This window comes from Onychomys torridus, chromosome 8 (genome assembly GCF_903995425.1).
Source record: "Onychomys torridus chromosome 8, mOncTor1.1, whole genome shotgun sequence".
In the NCBI taxonomy this organism is placed as follows: domain Eukaryota; kingdom Metazoa; phylum Chordata; class Mammalia; order Rodentia; family Cricetidae; genus Onychomys; species Onychomys torridus.
Genome location: NC_050450.1, coordinates 74,314,527 through 74,339,062, shown reverse-complemented (window position 1 = coordinate 74,339,062; position 24,536 = coordinate 74,314,527). Strand labels below are relative to the sequence as shown.

The following is a 24,536-nucleotide window of genomic DNA, read 5'->3' as shown; positions in this document are numbered from 1 at the left end:
TTGGTATTCATATGACTTTACTAATTTGTAAAGACAAAAGCAAATTTGTATGCTAATAAGGTGGATGTGTTTGTTTTTACCTTAAAAATTAAATCTTGGCTGAATATTTGATAATGTAAGGCATAGAACATCTTCAACTTTAAAAATGATTACATTTTATGTGTGTATGTGCGCGCATGCACGTGTGTGTGTGTGTGTGTGTGTGTGTGTGTGTGTGTGTGTGTGTAGATCAGAGGACAGTTTTCAGGAGTCTGTTCTCTTCTTCCACCATGTAGGGGTGTGTGTGTGTGTGTGTGTGTGTGTGTGTGTGTGTGTGTGTGTGTGTGTGTGTAGATCAGAGGACAGTTTTCAGGAGTCTGTTCTCTCCTTCCACCATGTAGGTTCTGGGAATTGAACTCTTGTTGGGTGTGGCAGCAACTAAGTCATCCAACTGGCCCATCTTCAACATTTCTCAGAGTTGACTTACAGTTTGACTTATACTTATCTGTGCCAAGAATACTGCTTCACATTTATATGTAGCACTGGATATCCAGTTCCTCAGTTCCTTCCAGTTCTTCAAATGGCAGAGTATAGTTAACAGCATTTGGGACACTGATGGAAGTTGTGTTCTAATCCAAGCCAAAATTCATTGAACAGTTTGTCATGAAATTCAAGGTAGTAACTCAAACGGAACTTTTAAAACCAAACATTTAACACTGTATGATCCAAATACTTAAATGCTAACAAACAAAGGTAGAAAAATACTAAAAATGTTTATCTTTCTGTATTAGACTATTACGTTTCTGAAATCTTGAAAACCACCACAGTCTTTAAGGTGTAGTGCTCTTGGCTCTGAGAGGTTTCACAGTGGTGTAGTGGCTTTGCATGACAGCATGAGCAGTGCAAAGATGCACACTGTGTGCTCTTACCCAGCACTGCTGTAAAGTCACACAGTGCAACGTGGGCAAGTGCTGCCGGAAACACCTTGATTTTAATTATTAGGTAATTAATCCTTACTTTTGTGTTTGTGTGTGTGGTTTATGTGTGTACGTGCACTCACAAGTGTGTGTGTTTGTTTTGGTAAATGATTGATGACTGTCTTCCTTGGTTACCCTCCACCTTATTTTTTGAGATGATCTGTCACTGAGTTTAGAGCTTACCAGTTTGGCTAGCCACTGGGATCTGTGTATTTCTGCCACCCCAGCTCCGGGGTTACAGATGTGCTTTTCCATAATTGCTTAAGGACCTCACACTTGTGCACACCAACACTTCAGCCGCTAAGCCATCTCTTTCCCCTTCTCATGCTCCGAATTTTTTGTGTTTGATTTTGAGTTAGATTCTGGCCACTGTGTGGTCCTTTACCTGTTTCCAAAGTTTTCATAACTTCTCTATTCTGCTTCTTGACCTCCATATGGGGTTGTAACCCACGTTGAGAGCCGTGGGGTTGCCTGTTACCTATAGGACTGCTGAGGCCTCAATCTGTGTCTCTACTTCTGACCTTTCTGACCTCTCTCTGGAGTATGATTTGCATAGTCAACTATTTTATATATATGTATATAGATAGGTAGATAGATAGGTAGGTAGGTAGATAGATTGATAGATTGATAGATAGGTAGGTAGATAGATAGATAGATAGGTAGATTGATAGATAGATAGATAGATAGATAGATAGATAGATAGATAGATAGATAGATAGGTATCTGTTAAGATAGCCAATATATTTCAACTTTAAATCCAGAATAAAGTTCCTCCGTTTCCTCTATCTTCTGTCTCCTCCCCCTCCACATTCAGCCTTTCACCCAAACAGAGCCTGTCAGTTCCTCAAATCAAACATCTAAATATTGTCTTTGATCATGCTTCATCTCATCAACCAGCTAGTCATTAAGTCTTACAGGTGCCAGTTGTACAGCGTGTCCCAAACCATGTTTTTCCCCACTCTGTGTATATGATGACCTAGAATATTGTGACAGCTTCCTACTATGACTCTTTACTTTCTCCTATACTCCATTCTGCCTTGGGAGTTGGAATCATCCTATAAACACTTAAAACACTCACTTTCTTATTTAAAACTCCATTTCAAACTTTGGATAGAACCCACATTTCTTTTTTTGGGGGGGGTGGGGGCTGGTTCGAGACAGGTTTTCTCTGTAGCTTTTGGAGCTGGCCTCGAACTCACAGAGATCCATCTGCCTCTGCCTCCCGAGTGCTGGGATTACAGGCGTGCGCCACCACCGCCCGGCAGAACCCACATTTCTTATCCTTGCTCTAAACAATATGATTCCAGTTTATCCCTGTAATGTTGTTTGTACCTTTATCTGTTATTTCCCATTGTGATGACCATGCTGGTTTTCTTTCAAGCCCTCAAAGGAGCAAAGCTTGTTAACTTTGCACCAGCTATTCCTTCTGTTTTGAAGCATTTTTTAAAATTATCCCTCGTGGGACTGGCCACTTTTCTGCATTCAGTTGTTAGAAAATCATTTCTAGGAGAGTATCACAGACATTCAGATTAAAGAAGCTACCAACTCGTGATTAACTTTATTGTTGTGTTTATCACTACTCCCTCCTGTGGTGCTGTGGGAATTGAACCCATGGCTTCATGGATGCTAAGCAAGCGCTGTACCCCTGAGTTCTATCTTTTGCCTTGATATTTCCTTTCTTATGTCTTTGTTTCTGTGTTTATTTCTGCCTCCCTTTAGTAGACTTCAGTTTTCATAAGAATAAGGATTTTGCTTATTTTGTATACTGTCATAACAACTTCTCCTTGGATCTTTGATATAAAATTGGCATTCAAGCAGTTATTGAGTGTATATATCAATGAATATATTCATGTATTTTCAGGTAATTCTTTTGTTGTTAATATGCAGCATAAATATTTGTTTTGCATTTATTTTTATGTGTTTTGATATGAACACCTTATACCTGGTTGTTAGATGTAAGTAAAACAGTGTGAATCCATAAAAAGTCTCACACTTGTTTCTTTCTTAATAAAATTGCTTATATAAATGCTTATTTTTACAGTATGAAATGTTCATTTTAAAAGTATGTAAATCCATGCTTATGTCCTAACAACTTCAAGGAATGTATACAGACCCATATATGACAGTAATAATTTTCCAGTTCTCTTGAGGTAATACATCTAGGGGTGACCACTGGTTGACAGAATTGTTTTTTTTTTTTTTTTCTTTTTATTCTAGTTGGTTAGAAACAAATTCTGAACATCTTGTAGAAAGGGACTATGAATCGTCTTGTAAAATTTGGAGTGGAAAGGATATGCTCTTAAATTTGTACAGAATGGGCATCACCAATGCTACTTTTCCCGGTTTGCAGGTAAGATCTTTTACCTCCCCATGACATTCATTTAGTCAAGTATATGTCATTTAGGAGTGATTTAAAAAAAAAAAAAATGACACATCCAGGAAAAAGTTTAGAATTTTAAAAACTAACAGCTTAAAAGTTGCTTTAAAAATTTCTTATCTAAATCTGATAATCATTAGGTGATGACACAAATAAATTATTATTTAGCTTGAAAAAAAATAAAACTTTAAAGGAGTTATTCTTTATTCAGAGCTAAAAGAAACCAATGTTTTAGATTATGAATATTTTGTGTCAGCTATAATACTTAAAATTTTAGAAAATGAAAAGTTCATATTTTGTGTACTGAAACAGAGATTGGAAATTCATGGAGGTGGTTAGATCTTTGAGAACCTCATTGTAAGTATTGCTTTTGCACATTCTTCTGGCTAGAGAATCCATACTTTTATCATAATCTCAAGACTCTGCCCCTCTTTAGCAGGAGGAATAAGAATATTTTGTTGTTGTTATTCCTATTTATTATCTAAACGAAGGACTTTTTTAAAGAGCAGTTTCAAATATAAAGAAAATTTGAATGGAAAGCTCAGAATTCTCATTATATTCTCATCCTAGTCTCCCTCCCCTCCCACACACGCACCAGTCCTGCCTATTGAGAGTAGAGTCATGGAATACACTTGTTACAATTGATGAATCAGCATTAATGTGTTATTGTCACCCAAAGTCCACAGGTTTCCTGACAAATCACTCTCTTATGTTGTATAGTTCAACTGGGTTTTGCCTAGACATCCACCATGATGGCATCATGCAGAATATATTCACTGTTTTAGAACATTCTCTATATTGTACCTCTTCATACCTCTGCTATACCATTTGACACGCATCTAAAACTTTTAGGCAGGCACTGATTTCTGATTCCATAGTCCTATCTTTTCTAAAATGCCATGTAATTGGAATTATACTGTATGTAGACTTCCCTGTAGCAATATGTGGTTAAGTTCCTTCCATGTAGAGTGTGTGCGATGCACAGACCCAGGACCTGTGCATCTTCTGTAACTTTTGATGGCTTGTTTCCTCATTTCTTTTTGTCACTAGAAAATATTCCATTGCCTGTATATATCACAATTTATCTGTTCACTGATGAGAACATATTGGTGTTTCCCAGTTTGGGGCAATTATGAATCAAATTGTTATAAACATCTGTCCTTGTGTTTTTGTGTGGATATGGCTTTTACTCTGAGGAAATGCTCAGATGCATAGTGTTTGGGTTCTGTGGTAAGAGTACTTTTAGCTTCAAAAACAGCTGTTTTCTAAACTGCCTGCATCCATTTGCTTTTCCCTGGATTCCTGTTGCTTCACATCTTCATCAGCATTTGAAGTTGAGAGCATTTGGAACTTTAGCTATTTTAGTACTTGTCTGTATAGAAATATCTAACTTCTTGTTGTTTTTCTTTTGTCTTCAGTGTAATTCAGTCTGGTCTGGACCTTCTGATCCCTCTGCCCATACTTCCCAAGTGCTGGGATTCCAGGTCAGGCCACTAAGCTTGGCTTCTCACTGTTCCTGAAGGCAGGGCATTGAGTCTCTTTTTATCTGTTGTCATCTAAGTTCTTTGGTCTTAGTAAGGGTTTCTGTTGCTGTGATAAAACACCATGACCAAAAAGCCACTTGAGTAGAAAGGGTTTATTTGGCTTACATATCCCAAATATGAGTTCACTGAGGGAAGCCGAGGCAGGAACCTGGAGGCAGAACTGAAGCAGAGGCCATGGAGGAATTCCGCTTATTGACTTACTCCTCATGGCTTACTCAGTCGGCTTTCTTACACCTCCTGGGACCACCTGCCCAGATGTGGTCCACCTGGTAGTGAGCTGGGCCCACCTGCATTAGTCACTAATCCAGGAAATGCACCACAGACTTGCCCAGGAGCAACCTGATGGAGGCATTTTCTCAGTTACGATCCCTCTTTCTTCCCAGATATGTCTGGGTTGTGTCAAGTTGACAAAAAACAACCGGTGTGTTCACCGAGGTGTTTTTATACCCTGTGCTCACTCTTCAATTTTTATTTCACTTTTGGAGTTTTCCATGTATTTTGAATACAAATGCTTGATTAGATAAGTGTTTACAATTATATTTTCCCAGTCTGTGCCTTGCTTTTTCATCTCATTGACAGTGGCTTACACAGAGCAGATTTTAATTTTAATGATGCTTATCTTACCTCTTATTTTCCTCTCAAGTTACATGTTATGTTTTTTTTGTTTCTGTTTGTTTGTTTGTTTTTCAAGACAGGCTTTCTCTGTAGCTTTGGAACCTGTCCTGGACTAGCTCTGTAGACCAGGCTGGCCTCAAACTCACAGAGATCCACCTGCCTCTGCCTCCCGAGTGCTGGGATTACAGACGTGCACCACCACCACCCGGCCATGTTAGGTTTTATATCTAAGAACTCATCACCAACTCTGCAGTCATTAGATTTGCTCCTGGTTTTTTTTTTTTTTTTTTGGAGTTTTATGTCTTCCAGTTTACTTTTGGTGACCCATTTTGAGTTATTTTTGTGGAACTTGTAAGGTCGAGTTAGCATGATGTGCAGTTAATCCATCACTATGTGTGGCAAGGGTTTCCCTTCTCCGTTGGATTATCTCTGTTTCTTTGTTGGAGATAGTTGGCTGTATTTGTGTGGGTTATTTCCAGGATTTCTGTTGTGCCTCACTCATCTGTCTGCTTCTTCCTTTGCAAATACTATAGTGTCTTGACTATTGTGACTTTGTGTTAAGTCTTGAGTTGGGTAGTGCCAGCTCTCTGCCCCTCTCCAATATTCTGTAGGCTGTTCTAGATTTCTTGCCTGTCCATATTAACTTTAGAATTAGTTTGTCAATATCCAAAAGCTAACTTACGGGGTTTTGTTTGTGATTACATTGACTATATAAGTCAATTTGAGCAGAAACTAATGATAGCTTAACAATTTTCTATTTTCTTGGTGTAGGGTGAGGTCTATGTTTATTGAGCTAAACCTAGGAGAGGGATGTCAGAAAGTGTTCTTTTTGTTGTTTAAGATTTATTTATTTTGTATTTGAGTGTTTGCCTGTGTGTACATATGTGCACCATGTATGTGCCTGGTGCCTGTGGAGGTGAGAAGAGGGCATTGGATCCCCTGGGACTGGAGTTACCCACAGTTGTGAGCTGCCGTGTGGAAGCTGGGAATTGAATCTGGGTCCTCCAGAAGAGCAGCCAGTGCTCTTAACCACTGAGCCATCCTTCCAGCCTTGGTTCTTTTTCTTTTCTTTCTTTTTTTTTTTTTAAATAAAACTGAATAATATTGTATATTTTGTTTTTCTTTTTTTGGAGATAAGGTCTTACTCAGGTAATATAATCTGGCCTTGAACTTGCTGTGTACCCCATGATGGGCCCTGAACTCTTTAGGTTCCTGCATTTACCTTCCAGGTGCTGGGAGTGCAAGCATGTGCCCCCACATCCAGTTTGTATGTGTTTTATATTTTCTTCATTCCATTTTTCACTAACTGTATTCTTACTTTCCTCCTGGGAAGATCTGTAGGCTGAGGGATTCTTTCTTGGGGCAAGAGTGGAATGGTTGCTAGTAGTAACCTGTACTTACTCTTCAATCCATCTGCTCCTGGATTCTTCTTTTCTTATTTTACTGTTTCCTTAAATTATTTAAATTTTACTTATCAGGCCTGAGGTAGGTCTGTGATATATATAGAGTCCACCGATATATATATATATTAAGGGGTGCGATTGGGAAACAGACTCACTAATACAAAACAAGGTAAACATACTGCAGATCCACTGCTGACCCAGCTTCCATTTTCCTAAGGCAGATGAGGACCAGCTGCAAGCCTCTTTCTCTTCAACCTGACCCTGTCTCTTTATCCCAAGAGAGAGCATGACACGCACCCGCCGCCGCCCCCGCCCTTAAGCAATCATGTTCACAGACAAGACCATGCTCAGAGTCAGATACCCCAAAAGCCATTGGTTGAATGGAAGAATTTCCATAACACTTCCCCTTTTTTGTCTAAAGAAGGTTCTAAACCTAATACAAAGTTATGTATAATAAGAACTATCATCAAGTATTGTCTAAAAGAAAGAAAAGATAATAACATAAACAAAAATGGAACTACAACCAATAAGAACAACATCAAACAAGAAACATATACTAAATGTCCAGGCCAAAGGTAATTGGCAAATTACAGAGATTACTCCATTAGCTGTCCTATCCTAAAGGATCTAAATCTTGTATCTGATATGCTTTTAGCTAAGATATAAGAGGATTTTAACTGTAACTATCTTCAACTCCATCAAAGACCTGAGAAAGAAATAATATTACCTAAGTAAGCAGGAAGTGCAGGCAAACAACTTCTGAAACATGCAAGGTATGACAGAAACAGCTGGCTGCCTGTACAGTCACTCAATGTTTCTCTACAACATTGGGGCATCCATTTTTGGCTACAGGCCTAGAATATCGGAGAGACCATTTTCAGAAGTAGGAAAATTTGAAAGACTGTCCTACTTTGTCTTTGAAAGGCTCAGCAGTCACTTTTCCTGTGTCCTGCTTGTCCAGTGTGCTTATTGTCAGCAGTCAAGCAAGGGCAGTTCTTTGCCCAACAGACCATTTTTGCCAAGAAGAAGACAAATTTTGTATGGAGTATTTTTGATGCCCAGCATCCTCTTGGGAGTAGATTGGTGCTACAAGGAGCAGTCGTGTCTCATGTCAGTAGAATTAAATGCCATATTCTCTAGGTCTATGAAGTGTTTGAAGATTACCTACCCATCTGACATATATCTCTATATATCTAGAAAATCAAACTAATCTGACTGTAAATATGATAAGCATGGGGGACTATTAACTTGTAACTCATTAGCCTATATAGCTTAAAGACTAAAGATTCATATAATAAAATTAAACAATCTGTAAACAGATGTATAAGTACAGTGACCTCGAATTTGTGACAATACACAAAAATATCTTAATTAGAAGTATAGTGCAATATGACAATATCCTTAATTTGTGTCAATATACAAAATATTGTACACATACATACAGTGTGACAAATATAATTTTACATTTGTATCAATATACAAAAATACTTTAAACAGAAGTAGGAACATATGTACAATATGACAAGTATAGTTTTGAATTTGTATCAATATACAAGTTATCTTAAACAGGAATAGAATAATAATTTTACATTTGTATCAATATACAAGAATCCATACTGTTGCAATTTATCTAAAGCTGATAGTTGCTAAATTAGTTTATAAGTAAATTTAGTAATCTACCTTATTAGCCTATCCTATCTATCCCCTTTTTCTTTTCCAAAAGAGATTCCTGAGCCTAAACTTTGTTGTTGGAGCCCCATACCTACAGGAAATAACCTTAAGGATATACAAAGAAATTAAGTTTGGCAAGTGCATATGTTTCATTTTGCAGAATTTGGAAAATTAAAATATGTACACCATACTATAGATACGTTTTCAGGAGTTCACTGGGCAACTGCTTTGAGGCTGTTCAAAAGGCTGGTTCTCTGTGTAGCTCTGGCTGTCCTGGAACTCGATTTGTAGACCAGGCTAGCTTCAAACTCACAGAGATCTATTTGCTTCTGCCTCCCTAGTCCTGGGATTAAAGGTGTGTAGTGCCACACCTGTCCCTTCCTAGTATTCTTGAATACCTAGATTCATCCACCAAAACAACAGCAACAAAAATGGATATTAATAAACTTTATTTGTCATATGGTAGTCTCATTACCAGAGTTGTTTCCTATGAATAATTCAGGTATTTAGGGAAACATAAACTCTATTAAAAGTCAATTGGAATTTTTTGAATTTAGTTCATTGCTTCTGAAAGATGCTAAATATCACACCGGTTGCCTGAAAAAGTTATTCTCCTGAATGTCTTTATTGAAGCATCCATCCTATTATTAAGGTGTCTTTGACTCAGAGAAGTATTTTCTAACATGGAAATCCAAACTCCATTGCTGGGCTTGGGTTGTAGGTCAGTAATAGAATGAATGCCTAGTATGATTGAGGCCCAAGAATTTCATCCTAACCTCTGTGATAGGTGAAGAGGCAAAAATAGAGTGCAAAATGATTTGTGTTTTTAAATTCATGTATACCTGCTTCATTTTGGCTCGAGTTTATACTTGGCAAAGAATTTTCCTTCTGTTGTCCTTTCCACCCCCTTCATGAATAATATGGTAATTTTTTACAGAGACATTTTTCAGCTGTTCTTCAAAAAGAAGAAAAAGTCACATCGGTCCATGGTAAAGAGGAAGCAATACAAATACCTGTTATTAGTGCTTCAACTCAAATAATGCTCAAAGGACTCTTTATGGTGCTTGACTATCTCTTTAGAGAAAATAGCAGGTAAGTGAGGATACCTGCTTTGTTGGCGTGTTTTGTTTTCATTTTAGCCTATATATGGGTCAGCAAGATGGCTCAGCCAGTAAAGGTGCAGTTTGTACAAGCCTGGCCACCAGAGTTCCATCCCCACAGCCACATAAAGGTGGAAGGAGCAAACCGACTCTACAAGGCTGTCTTCTGACCTCCAAATGTCTGTTGTAGTATGCATGCACACTCGTGTACATGCGCATGCACACAGTAATAAATGAAATTTTAAAAGATCAGCCTAATGTATGCCATTGTTAACCTTGGAGAATCTAAATGTTACAGCTGTATCGATGTATAGATTGTTCTTATTGACCCAGACTCAGATAATTGAAATGAGTCTTTCTCATTCATGAACATAAACACTGAAATCAGTAAATAAGTGCACTTAATTAACTCTTCTTTGACTTCTGGCCCTCCAGTGCTAAGTTTAAGAATCTTCATTTCATGAGTCTGTGTCTATCAGTATTTGAAAGTTCTTTTCTTGTATGTTTTGTTTGGTTTTATTTGAGGCAGCATGTATCCCAGACTGGCCTCAAATTCACTATGCAGAAGAGAATGACCTTGAACCTTTTTTGGGAGGGGAGGGGATTTAATACAGGGTTTCTTTGTGTACATCTGTCCTTGAACTAGCTTTGTAGACCAGGCCTCAAACTCACAGAGATCCTCCTGCCTCTGCCTCCCTAGTGCTGGAGCTAAAGGTTTGCCATCACCACCCAGTTCAGCCTTGAACTCTTGGTCCTCCGGTCTTCAACCTCCCCAGTGCTGGGGTTACAGGCTTATCTCTTGAAAGTTATAGTTCTACGAGCTGCCAGGATTTTTGAGAGTTTTAGAGCCATAGGCAGCACTCATCATTTCCAGGAAGTTTTGTCATTCCAAACAAGGATTTTACAGTTGCTCTCCTTGTTACTGTCCCTAGTAATTTCTCCTTTGAGTTTGTTCTTTCTAGTTACTTCAGACACAAGCAGGCATGCAATGTTTGTCTCTTTAGGCCTGACTTCATTTAGTAGTATCTTTTTTTTTCAGAACTTGTCTGTGTAGAGCATATATCAAACTTCGTTCCTTTTTATGGCTGAATAGTATTTTACTACACAAATATGCCACGTTTTTTAGTTAATCTTGTTGTTGTTGTTAGGCATTTGGGTGTTTCTGCCCTTTGCTACTTTTTATTATGCTGCTGTGAATATTTGTGTACAGATAGCTGTTTGAGTCTGTTTTCATTGAATTCTTGTGGATGGATGTGTTTTACCTGGGAGTGGAACTCATGATCCTGTGACAGTCCTGTTTAACTTTGGGAGGAATGTCTTAGTGTTTTTGCACAGCAGCTATAGCATTTGACCTTCCATTTAGCATTGTCTAAGGTTCTGACTTCTCAATATCCTTGCTCATGCATTCTTTCTGCTCTGGACATTAAAAAAAAAGTAATAGTCATCCTAATGGATATCAATTGATTCTTCCTCATGGTTTTGATGTGTATTTCCTAGTGACTAATGATCCTATGACTCTGTATCTGTTGGCCAATTCTATATCTTCTTTGTAGAAATAATGTACTGAAAGTCTAGTGTCCATTTTTAGTTGAGTTGCTTCTTTTAATTGTTGATTTGTAGTTATTCATGCAATTGAGATATTAGTCCTCTGTCAGATATAATAATGCTTTACAGTTCATTTTTACTGTGTTGTGAGTTGTCTTTTTACATTTTGATTGTGTCTTTTTTTTTTTTTTTAATGTAAGGAAACTTTTATTTTGCTCTGGTTTGGTTTTAGATGGTTTTTGGTCTCACTGTGTAGCCAAGGCTTTCCTAACACTTACCTTAGCTTGTCCTGCCTTTGCCTCCTGGACGCTGGGATTGTATATGTGAACCACCAAGTTGAGTAGAATTTTGGATTTTTCTAGTTATGAAGTCTGATTTACTTATCTCTCTTTTTAGATGTACTTCAGATATGTATAGTTACGAAATTTGAGCATTTTAATAAAATTCTTCACAATTACTGATTTCTGTCTTGGATTTCGAGATCTTATCTCTCCAGAGGTGAAATGCCATGAGAGCGTGGTTGAGAATAACACATTTATCCTGAGTATTTATAGATTCTTAGTGATACAGATTGGGATGGGATCACATGTACTCTGATTCAGGAACCTCATGAAAAGAAACTCAAGATGATGACCCAGATTTTTGTTTGTTTGTTTGTTTTTGTTTTTTGAGACAGAGTTTCTCTGTAGCTTTGGAGCCTGTCCTGGACCAGCTCTGTAGACCAGGCTGGCCTCGAACTCACAGAGATCCACCTGCCTCTGCCTCCCGAGTGCTGGGATTATAGGCGTGCGCCACTACCGTCCACCACGCCCGGCTGATGACCCAGATTTTAACTTGAACTTTTTATAATTCAGGTCAGTAAGGTGGCTTAGCAGGTAAAGGTGCTTGCCATCAAGACAGATGACCCAAGCTTGATCTCTGAAACCCACAGTAGAACTGACTGGCTCTTGCAAGGTGTCCTCTGACGTCTACACAAGTGTCCTGGCATGAACACACCCTAGAACAAGCATGTCCCCCCCTACACACACACACACACACACACACACACACACACACACACACACACAAATCAAATGGAAAGGTTTTAAGTTTTATCATTTTACTTGCTAATACTTTTAAAACTTTCCTTAAAATTACCTATTCTCTCACACAATAAGAAAGCGTAACTTGTCCTTGACATTCTTGAACCCTAATTCCCGTTTTCTGCTTAGTAACAGTAACACTTAAGTGGCAGAGGGTTCAAAGACCTGGAGTTGGAAGTTAGAAGGCATGAAGTTGAGTTCTGGCTCTGCTATGGTTTGTGTCGTGTTTAAAATGAAATTGAAAGAGGCTCATGAGGTTAGCCAGTTAGATAATTTTATTATTTCTTGTAAGAACTTGTTGAATTCTGTGATTTGATGACTTAATTTACATCAGAATTACTGAGTTTATCTAGTGAGGATGACTGCATTTTCTTTGTGTGGAAAGGCATGGCAGGCTGTTGAGTTTTACGATAATCAGGTTTGATATTATGCAGCTTGATGATTGTTTTATGTTTTGTCGTTCAATTGGCCTTGTCTTTGCATTTAGATTTGCAGATGATTATAAAATTGCTATTCAACAAACTTACTCCTGGACAAATCAGATTGCTGTTTTTGATAAAAATGGGGTCTTGGCTCTACCAAAAAATAAGAGACATTCACGACAGAAGATTGGAGTTAATGTGCTAAACTTTTGGTGCTTAAATCCAGCTGTGGTAAGTGTCTCCCTCTGTCCTAAGTGCAAACTTGTCTTGACCAGAACCAACAATTAAATGATTGTGTTTGGCTTTTTAAAAAGATGATGATCTCATTTGCTCCGTGTTTCTTTGTAGGCCTTTTCAGATATTAACAACAAAGTACGAACAATCGTTCTAACATCAGGAACACTGTCACCTCTGAAATCCTTTTCATCTGAGCTTGGTGTTACGTTTAACATCCAATTAGAGGCTAACCATGTCGTCAGCAACTCCCAGGTGAGCTGCTTTGCTTGGTTTGTTGAAGTTCTCAGTCTGTTTACCTGAAACAAAACAAAGGACACCATAAATTCCAAGAAGCAGACTCTGATAGGAAATTCACACTTTAATTTTAGAATAAAGACAAGCTTGTCAGCTGCTTGACAGCTGAGCAGAGTCGGTACAAGGAAACACTGATGCTGCCCCGGCGGCTGTCCCACTTCGGGCTCAATGACTACAAAATTTCCTCATTTGAGTAAGTTCTAGTTTCTCCACGAACTCTAAAAACAAGAAAATACTCATTTTTCTACTGCAGTTCATTTCTTTTTTCTATTAGTCCATAGTATATTCTTAGTTGATTTAGTCATTTTTCAAAATTTGTGTTTTGGTGTACCTTCATGAGTTTATGTGTGCTGAGTTCATGCAGGTGCCTGCGTGGGCCCCAAGAGGCATCCCTAGAACTGGAGGTGTAAGCATTTGTGAGCCAGGTGATGTGCGTTATGAGAACCAAGTCTTCTGTAAGAGTAGTACACATTCTCAATAAGTGGACCATCTCTCCATCCCCTCTTTGTCTGGTTTTGTTTAGACAGTGTCTTTTGTGGTCCAGGTTAACAGCAAACTTACTATGTAGTCAAGGATAACTTTGAACTCTTGATCTCCTGACATCACCTCTCAAATGCTATATTTGTAGGTATATTTGTAGGTCCCACTTCTGGCTCTGTTTCTTTTTGTGAAATAATTTACAGTAGTTAGCTACTTACTTAACATCACCTATGTACCTAACACAGTTCTAGTTCTTTGTAAAATGTATGTACAGGTTTGCTTGTGGGGACATTTTTAGTTGCCTGCAAACTACTGACATTCAGTGGTTGGGACCCCTAATTCTACGTGTCTATGTAGCTAAGAATTTGCATTCCAAAGTGCCAGAACGTGCCTGTTGAGAAGCATCACTATCAGCAGGAGTGAAGTGAGGGTACAGGTTCTATATTTCATGCTGCCGCGTTTAGAAGCAGAAGTGAATGTAGGTTAGCAAAGTCTGCATCATTTTTTTCCTAAGATTGCTAGTCTATACTCTAATTATGTTCTCACCCAAATGTACAAAGTCCATTTAACCTGGACTCTCATTGAATCATAATAATAATGCATATGCTATAGCTGAATAGTGTTTAAATATTGTCTGTCAGCTTAAACATTTCTCTTAAATCTCAATTATGATTTAAAATATCCATGTGGAATAAAAATGACCATCTTACCATTTTCAAGTGCACAGCTTACCATTACATATATCCACTTGTTGGCACAGTCAGTCTCAAGAATGTTTTCATTTCTCCTTCGCCACTAGCCCCTAACATTCTCCTTCCTGTTTCTGTGAATTCTGCTGCTCTATCTGGATAATTTTTTTAAGTGGAATCCTCAGGTACTTGTCTTTCTGTGATTGGCTTTTTTTTTTTATTTGTACTTAGCGTTCATCTGTGGCAGCATGTATAAGATTTATCTGTCTACTGATTTTCTTCACTTCTTTAGAAAAATATAAATCCCAAGGCTGGAGAGATAGCTCTGCACTTAAAAGTACTTCCTGCTCTTGCAGAGGACCCAGGTTTGGTTCCCAGCACCCACACTGGGTGGGTCGCAGGTACCTGTAACTCCAACTCCTCCATGGCACCTGCACAGAAATACACATGAAGTGAAAAATAGTAAAAATAAATTTTCTTTAAAATTATAAATTTAAGAAAAGTTGATAGTATTAATTTATATCTTTTTTCTATATTTGTCAGTTGTTAACATTTGCTTCTCCTTCCCTTCTTCCTTCATATGTGTGTACAGATGTCAGTGGAGAGAGAAAAGTATATTCTGTCTACAGAGAGGGCCGGAGTGGGGATGCATTCTCTGTCAAAGGTGGAGAGACTATTTCCTCAGGCAAAATAAACCCATCCAAATGTGAGGGTTTGGTGTCCTCAGCATTGCTAGGGTCCTCCCACATATCACTACTCCAAGTTATAGGAGCTTTACTCTTTCCAACCAGCCCCTTGATGTAACTGCCAACGCCCTTCCAGGCTGGTCATACATTTGTTACGTCTGCCAATCCTATAATGAGGTCTTGGATTGGAGTTTGAAAACTTGAGCTCTATGGCTGAGGGAGAGAAGATTCTCCTCCAGACACACTTAGAAACCTTTCAATTGTTTGTGTGCATCTGGGACCAGCTAATTTTATTTTATCACCAAGCTCCTTTTCTTCTTTGTCACTTTATCCAGAGATGCTCGAAGCAATCAGCCAGCATTATTGTTTTCTTTATTTTTCTACAAATTGTCAAAAAAGTTTATGTATAGAGTCATTAAATTCCTTGTTCCTCACGGAGGTAAGTTGGGAGCATCAAGCATGTTTATCTCAGTAAGGCCTTTAAATAGTTCATACCATAGTGCCGTCCATGCAACCAGCAGAGTCTGTAGTAACTGTAGGTTTCATGGAGTTGGTTAGCCAGCTTCAGCACCACCAAGCCTGCTAGAGAACTTCATCCTTAAAATTCTGTTTCTCTAAAACTACTCCTGGTACTACAATCTGTATTCATCGTGGTTTTCTAAAGGAACAAACTTGCTAAGAATGAATAAATATTTTAAAAGGGAAGTTACAGATTGGCTTGCAGATACGGTCCAGGTAGTCTGACAATAGCCATCTCACTGAGAGGCTGAGAATCTGGTAGTTGCTTAATCCTGTCGGTTCCTGGAGAGCTGCTGGTTTAGGTCTACATTAGAAGCCTAGAGAACCTGACTGTAATATCAGTGAAGGAATGCCTCAGCAACAGGCTGAACTTGCCAGCAAGAGGAAAGGCAATAGACAAAACCATGTCTTTTTGTCTGGGCTGCCACCAGACATTGCCATTCACATTTAGGATGGGCCTTCCTGCTTCAAATAATCTGAGCAAGCAATTCCTTCATAGGAGCTTGTGTTTTAGTTAATTCCAGATCCAGCCAGTTGGATAACCAAGTTTAACTTAACCATCACATAAACTGATTTTTGTTTGTTTGTTTTGGTTTTGGTTTTTCGAGACAGGGTTTCTCTGTAGCTTTGAAGCCTGTCCTGGACTAGCTCTGTAGACCAGGCTGGCCTCGAACTCACAGAGATCCACCTGCCTCTGCCTCCCGAGTGCTGGGATTACAGGCGTGCGCCACCACCACCTGGCTTGTTTTGTTTTTTAATTTTATGTGTGTGAGTGTTTTGGCTGGAAGTGTAAGTATACCATGTGCCTGCAGCAGATAAAAGAGAGTGTGGGATCCTCTGGAATTGGAGTTGCTGATGGCTATATCTTGGTAGTTACTGTGAGGATTACAGTATTATCCAAGAGGTACAATAATTTGATTTCCCATAGGTACCAACCTAATTGTATTCACTTAACTAATGGTATTAAAGAAGATTTCCAGTTTCAAAATAAATTTCTGCTCTTTGTTTGGTCATCTTTTTCTATAAATCACTCTCAACTAAATCTTAATTTTCCTGCTTTACTTAGGCATAACTCTAATACTAAATTATTCATTTCTAGGTTTGGGTTGGTACTGTCGGCTCGGGCCCTCAGGGTCGGAATCTCTGTGCTACCTTCCAGCACACCGAAACATTCGAGTTCCAGGATGAAGTGGGAATGCTTTTGTTGTCTGTGTGCCAGACTGTGAGCCAAGGGATTTTGTGCTTTTTGCCATCTTACAAGGTAAGGAGTTGTTTGTTTGTTTGTTTTGCCTCTAAAAGAAAGGTATCAGCATTACCATGATAAACTTCCTAGAGTGAGAAACAGGGTAATTATGATTCTTCCAGTATCCATGTTATTTTGTTTATGATGATTGTTGCCTGATAAGTTTATTCTGCTTCTCTTAAAAGTCTTAATGTGACTTAGGAAAGATAAGACCCTCTTGTTTTGCTATAAAAACATTATTTATATAAGAGGGCTGTTTATATGTGATTTCTATTCTTACAGGCAGTTCGTTGTTTTCATAGGTGAAGGAGACAGGTGTTCTTTCCACTTTAGTGAGTCGAAGCGTCGTTTGTTGACCATTGTTTCGCTTCATGCATCTGGTCAGAAGTAATTGTAATGCTTTTTCCTTCCTCCCACCCTTCCTCTTTACGCTGGGGGTCAGTCCCAGAGTCTTGTGCATGCTGGGCTGATATTATTTCACTGAGCTGCACCCCAAGGCTTTTAGTCTTTATGTATTTGACAGTTCAGGCTGGCCTTGAACTTACAGAGATCTGCCGGGCTCTGCCTCCCAAGTGCTGGGAACACAGCTGTTCTTACAGTGAATCTCTTGTGAAACCATAAGCTCTCTCCTCTTTGAGCGGGACCCATCTCAAAAAAGACCCAGCAATATGTAAATTACTGGACACAATTTCTCCCATATGCTGGGTGATTTCCAACCCACTCTGTGGGACCTTCTGTGAGAGAATCTAGTCTTACAGTCAATAACCTTGGTTCCCACAGCCTAATCTCTGCTTCATTCCTGAGACAAACATTAGAAGCTAGCTCCCTGCCGTTATCTCCCGTTTGGCAGGACATGTGGTCAGGAAGGGAGTCCTTCAAACAGATAAAGGGCATCCTGGTCCTGCCTGATTATGGAGAATGAGTGTCCTAAGTTTTCCAGCAGCCAGCTTGGGAAAGTGTTAATCTCCAGCTCCACCCTGAAAGCTATTAATTCCCTCCATCTACCCTCATCTCCAGTTATTGATTCAGGATTGTAACCTAGGAATGTAGTATCATGCACGAACTCCCCTTCTCCCTTAAATTTAAAGCCTCCTAACTCAACTTTTCTGCCTCTTAATGCTGTCCGGGTGTCTTTCTGACCACGCTTCCTTGGGGCCCAAAAGATGCTGACAGTGTCACTCGGGATAACTCCTATCTGCTGCTTGTTCTTGAGAAAAATTCTAGCTCTGTAACTTTGTGATTACTAGAGTACAGTCGTGTGTGTGTGTGTGTGTGTGTGTGTGTGTGTGTGTGTGTGTGTACACAGAAAAACTTTGCAGGACAAGAGCATTAATAAAGAAACTGGCCCAAAGAAGCCTGGAGTGAGAGGGCTTTTACCTTCAGATCCCTCGAGCCTTGCGCTGGTGGTAGCCTTCCCTCCGAACCCTGAGAGGGCATTGAAGCCGCCTCTCCATAGCCCTAGATAATAAGGCATGAAGCAGTGGTAATTAAGAAAGGAGCTCTGCCTCTTTTTTTTTTTTTTTTTTGAGAAAGGGTTTCACTGTGTAGCCCTGGCTATCCTGAACTCTGTAGACCAGGCTAGCCTCATACTCCCAGGGATCTGTCTGCCTCTCTAGGCTGGGATCAGAGGTGTGCACCACTGCTCTCACACTCTCAGTTACTTCAGTCATCTTTCTGCCTTCTTGGGTCTGTCTTCCCCTCACTAATTGCCTCATCCATGGTGGTTTTTTTTCTCTAATCTCTTTTTGTGCTGACGTGCAGTGATTTCCTTTTTTTTTTTTTTTTTTTTTTTTTTTTTTTTTTTTTTTTGGTTCAGAGCATTTTTTTAAAAATACATTTATTTATTAAAGTTTTTTTTTCATTTTTACATATCAACCCCAGTTCCACCTCCCTCCCACTCTACCCCCATCCACTCCGCAGAGTGGGTAAGGCCTCCCATGGTAGTCAACAAAGTCTGGCATACCAAGTTGAAGGAAAGCCTAGCCCCTCCCCATTGTATCAAGGCTGAGCAAGGTATCCCACCACAGGGAAGGGGCTCCAATAAGCCAGTTCATGCACCTGGGATAAGTCCTGGTCCTGCTGCCAGGGACCCCACAGACAGATCGAGCCACACAACTGTCACCCACATTCAGCGGGCCTAGTTCAGTCCCATGCAGGTTCCCGAGCTGTCAGTCCAGAGTCAGTGAGTTCCAAGTAGCACTGGTCAGCTGTCCCTGTGGGTTTCCCCATCATGATCTTGACCCCATCATCATCATCATCATCATCTTCTCCTCCTCCTCCTCCTCCTCCTCCTCCTCCTTCTTCTTCTTCTTCTTCTTCTTCTTCTTCTTCTTCTTCTCCCTTTTGTGATTTCCTTGTTTTGCCTTGTGTATATTTTAATAACTGTTTTAGATTTATTAATTTTATGTCTGTGAATGCTTTGTCTGCATGGATGGATATCTGTACATCACGTGTATCTCTGGTACCCAAGGAGGGCACCAGTTTTTAGACCTCTCTTCTATAGTTGGCACCATGGATGTAACCTGTAATTTTCTAATAGTGGAACTGACCATACAGAGTAATATATTCCTTTCCCCCTTTAGTCCAAGATACCACAGAAGAAAGAAATGCATTTTCTTTCCACTTGGGAGGCATGAGACCTAAGATCAGATATTGGGCATTGATTTTCTTCAGCCGTGTCTGTCCTAGACTTGTCGTGGCCACCTTTTTGCTGACTTCTTACACAGAACTTGTTTTGTGTGTTAGTGCCCCTGGTATTTGTAAGTGTTCAAATGTTCTCTTCTTATGAGAACATCATCAATTAGACTGAGGAGGAGCCTCCCTGCAGAACTCAGTGTAAGTTACTAGTGAGGTAGTGGGGATTCAGGCTTCACTGTAGAAACTTATGGAAACAGTACAGCCCAGAGTTGGGGAAAACAGCTGGGTTTGGGGGTTCTAAATGTTATGTATTATACTTATGGTAGGAATTTCTTAGGTGCACTTTGTCAAAATTCATCAAGCTTAACATGAATGCATTTTCTAGTATGTAAATTATATCTTAAGAAAGTCATTTTTTTCTTCAAATAGTAAAATGTCAGCCCAAATATGACAAAATTTTGCATTGTAAGCTTATTACAGTGTGTTTATCAGGAAGAGATTTAAGATCGCCTTACCTAGGAACATGATGTATCTTGTTATTACATGGCACCTTCGTACACCTTACTAAAATTAAATAGTTAAAGCAACAATACAGCAATACCTTTGTTACTTCTCCCATTACAAAAGTATGCAAACTGAGCTGGAGAGTCGGCAGAGAGTTTTAAGAGCATGTCTTGCTTTTGCAGAGGATGGGAGTTTGGTTCCCACCTCTCATATCTGGCAGCTTACAGGCACCTATAATTCCAGCTCCAGGGAATCTGATGTCCTTTTCTGCCCACAGGCACCTGTTCTCGTGCACATATCCACACATAAAAATAATCAGAAATAAGGCAAATCTTAATTTTCTTTTAAAAATAGGTGCAAACTAATACATCCTATCCATTAAAACAAGCAATGTTTCAGTACTGATGAATAACAAGAAAAAAGTAGCTTTTTGATATTATAATCTGTATGAAAATGGAGACTTGTTTGTACAAGTTGGCACGCTTCATTTTCAGGTAGGTCAGTTTTCTAGTTTATACTCCCAATAGTCTCCTACCTCATGACACTCAGTGTTTGATGTGACAGACACAGGAGATAAGCAGGGGTTTAATGAAGCAAAGTATAAGAAGGACATTAGAGATTTTTAAATGGCCAAAGAAAATAAATTTTGTTTTTAATTAAGGATTATAATGTCTATTGATGACAGCTCTTCAGAATGTTATTAACACACTGATACTAAACATCATTCCATAGCTGTGACATAATTGGCACACCTAAAAAGGTATTATTCTGGTCTTCTGTCTTGTGATGTAGAGTTTTAAATCAGGCCGGGCACTGGTGGCACACACCTTTAAACCCAGCACTCCAGAGGCAGGTGGATCTCTGTGAGTTCAAGGCCAGCCTGGGCTACAGAGACAGCTCCAGAACAGGCACCAAGACTACACAGAGAAACCCTGTCTTGAAAAAACAAACAACAACAACAACAACAAACACAGAGTTTTAAATAACCTCTAATGGCATTGTAACCAGTGGAGAGGTCAGGAGCTGTGAGGATGATACTGACCATCAGCCTTCCACAGGGGACAGTGGCAGAGTCATCCCGTTGGCTGCACCATGCTTAGCTGCCACTTACTGCAGACAGCCTGGTGACATGGTCACTAATCTTAGCCATAGGTAAAAGCATCCTTTACTTCTAGGAAATTCTGTTTTGTTTTGGGGTTGAGGGGTTGTTTGTTTGTTTGTTGTTTTTTGAAAGGTTTCTGTGGGTAGCCCTGACTGTCATAGAATTCACTCTGTAGACCAGGCTGGCCACAGACTCAGAGAGATCCACCTGTCTCTGCCACCCAAGTGCTGGAATTAATAGCATGTGCCATAACCACCCGGCAAGCACCCTATATTTCTAAGCAATTTTTACTTATTCTTTTTTACAAGGTTGTTTGATGTTAACAATAACACTGCTACTTTATCATAAATATACTTTTTAATATGCTGTCCCCTTATTTCCTAACCACTGAAAGAAATTTAAAAATGTTACATATTGTAAGATTATAGGAAAAGTATTAGAGTTTTCCAGGAAGCTAGAACAGGGAGAAGAAGGACAGAGAGGGAAATGATGGTTCTGGGCTGTAGTTAAAAGCCATGCTTCCCACCTTTTAGGAAGGCCTCCTGCACTACCAGGGTTAACAATTTAAATGCTATGTTTTGGCATACAGAGATGCCTGGGCTTCTTGTGACCTAGGCAAGTTATCATACATCATAAATACATTTCCCAAATAAATAAAAATCAAAGCTAAGTTTATAAATATTGATTAAAATTCCATTGCTCTTGTAAATTTTACTTTTAAACATATTTTTCAGGCCATGTAGTTGTATAGTTGGTCTAAAAAAGCTCATAATATGTGGTTTTTTTTCTGTAAAGGAGGCTAAGTGCTATACTAAAAATGAACTTATTCTTAGGTGTATAAAGTGAAATTCATGAAGCTTTGAGATTATGGGTCATATTCATAGCAGTTGCTCAGTTTTAAACAGAGGTATTCCTTCTGAGGAGTTGATACTCCTTCAGGAGAAAAAATATGCTTCATTGATTCATAAACCTAAGCTAGTTCCTATACTCTTAGCTACTCCTTTTGATCACTATTAGTTTTTGGTCAAAACCTTGAATTTTTGAAGATATAGAAGCCTGATTACTTTTCCCTTTAAATTGTCTTTAATATCATCAGTCTCCTGTTACAGGTTGATGGAAGTGTCCCTCACAGGCTTGGGTGTTGAGCACCCGTTTCCCAGTCAGTGGGTCTATTTCAGAGGTTCTGGGAACTTTGGGAGGTGGGGCTTATCTGGAGAAAGATGGGTCCACAGGAGCATATCATTGGGAACTCTTGCCTTGGGCATCTTTCTCCCTGCTCTTCTCATTCTGCTTCGAAAGGCCCTCACCCTGCTTCCTTGAGGTTCTGCCCAAGCACGGAAAGCCAGGCAGCCTGCGAAACCATGAGCTAAAAGAAATCTTCCCCTTTTAAAATCTTTCAGGTATTTTAGCATTAGCTTCATAAAAATAACCAACCTAGAGAAGTGGTATCAGAAAACCAGGTAATTGCCTTGGGATAATGTTTTTGTACACTGGTTTAATAAAACGCTGATTGGCCAGTAGCTAGGTAGAAGTATAGACAGGATAAGCAGACATGGAGAATTCTGGGAAGAGGAAGGCTGAGTCAGGAGATGTTGCTTGCTGCTGCCAGGAGAATAAAAATGTAAAAGTACAGGTAAACCACAAGCCATGTGGTTAAGTATAGATTTATAGAAATGGGTTAGTTTAAGATATAAGAGCTAGCTAGTGAAAAGCCTGAGCCATTAGGCCATCTCATTTGTAAATAATATAAGCCTCTGTGTGTTTATTTGGGTCCAAGCAGCTGCAGTACCAGTGAGTGAGAGAGATTTGTCCTGACTGCAGGCCAGGGGGTTACACAGGAAAACTTTCAGCTACAGGTAATTGCTTTGATTGAATCTGATCATATGAGTCTTTATCCTCTGAAATTGTTTTATAGGAGACATTTGAAAGCAGCTCAATGAACAGTTCCAGTGAGGGCTTAGAAGACCAGAATGTCTAATAGAAATCAAGGTGGGAACGGCTGCAGGAGCAGTGCTGGGAAGTAGACTAGAGGCCTTTCAGATTGTTCTGAGACTTTGATTCTGACAGTAATGGAGAAATTAATTTGGTAGAAGAAATTTTGAGACAGAATTGCTTTCAGGCTATGACATTTTTATTCTTAGAAGCTTTATAATGAGAGGTTTACAATGAGAATTGGGAACAGAAAGTGTAGTAGAAAGATTTGAAAAATACTCAGTTTGGACAGAAAGTGAGCATGTTTAAATTCATGGAAAGAAGGACTCTTGATTCCCACTGTAAACCAGGCTAAAATTAGCTTGGTTCCAGGAAGTAGAAATTTCAACTCATCTGAAAAACTTTGTCTTGAGAAGACAGCACACCGCTCAAGAAAGGGCTGCCTAAGAAAGTGCCTTCTCTGCTCAGTCACATAGCTTCTCAGAGGCCACTGCTCTCATTGTGCAAGGGAGCATGCCTGCTTGAGTTGGCAGCACACCGCAGCTTCATTTGCTGATACTCATTTTGCAGGCATACGAAATGCAAGGGTGCAGTGTCATGAATGCTGCCATGCTTGGTTTTGTTTTTGTTTTCATGTGATGCTGGTAACTGAACCCAGGGACTTGTGGATGCTAAGCAAGTAGTTGTCCACTGAAGCCCCACTACATCCTTTGGGACAGGTTCTTGTCCAAGTTGGCCTTGAACTTGTGGTTCTCTTGCCTTTGCCTCCCAGATGCTAGGATTACAGGTATGAGCCACCACATCTGGCCTCTTCCACCAACCTGTCTTTCAAAATACTTTCCTGGAAAGTAAGGCAGATGTGAATAGAGTTGGATCCCTTAGGCAATCTCTGAGGAGGAATTGTATGCAGATAAAGTGTGAAATCTAAGCTGCAGTGGAAACCCCATGATGTTAGGAGACTCAAAGAACAAAAATACTTGCCAAAGAGAGCCAGTTGCATGGGTGGAACCAGCCCAAGTGAGAGGCCATGTAGGCTGCAGACAGCTAGGCCATCTGACTGAAGTTCCCTAAAGCCTTTGGAGCTGACATCATGACACTTTGTGTCCCCAGGTATGGGACATGGAACTACAGAATTTAACCTTTGCCTTACTAGGTTTCAGTCCTGTTTGAGTTGCATCCTTCCTTTCTATGAAGCCCAAATTCCATTTTCAGTATGAATTTTAACTCAGTGTTATGTATGTTGATAGTCTGTAACTTGGTTTATACAATTAGTGTAGGCACTTGTAGCTAAGAGTTTGCCCTGACCCTCAGGGGAAGCTTTGAATTTAAATTTTTGGACAATGTTGAAACTGTTAAGATTCTGCAGTCCCTTGGGGTTGAACTAATTGCATTTTGTGTTATGACATGGCCATGAGTCTTTGAGGAACAGGAGTGGAATGTTATGATCCTAAAGTGGAATTCCCCGAAGGCAGATGTCCAGAACACTTGGTCCCCAGTT

General features: G+C 39.5%; 1 protein-coding gene across 1 annotated transcript in view; it reads left to right on the top strand.

The window, feature by feature from the left end:
• Brip1 (BRCA1 interacting protein C-terminal helicase 1) overlaps positions 1-24,536 on the top strand; it is a 139,075-nt gene that overhangs the window by 50,751 nt on the left and 63,788 nt on the right. Inside the window, exons 9-13 of the mRNA XM_036197293.1 lie at positions 3,174-3,306; positions 9,504-9,658; positions 12,781-12,946; positions 13,064-13,204; positions 16,720-16,881. Coding sequence (XP_036053186.1) covers positions 3,174-3,306; positions 9,504-9,658; positions 12,781-12,946; positions 13,064-13,204; positions 16,720-16,881 — 757 coding nt within the window. The remainder of the gene's footprint in view (positions 1-3,173; positions 3,307-9,503; positions 9,659-12,780; positions 12,947-13,063; positions 13,205-16,719; positions 16,882-24,536) is intronic.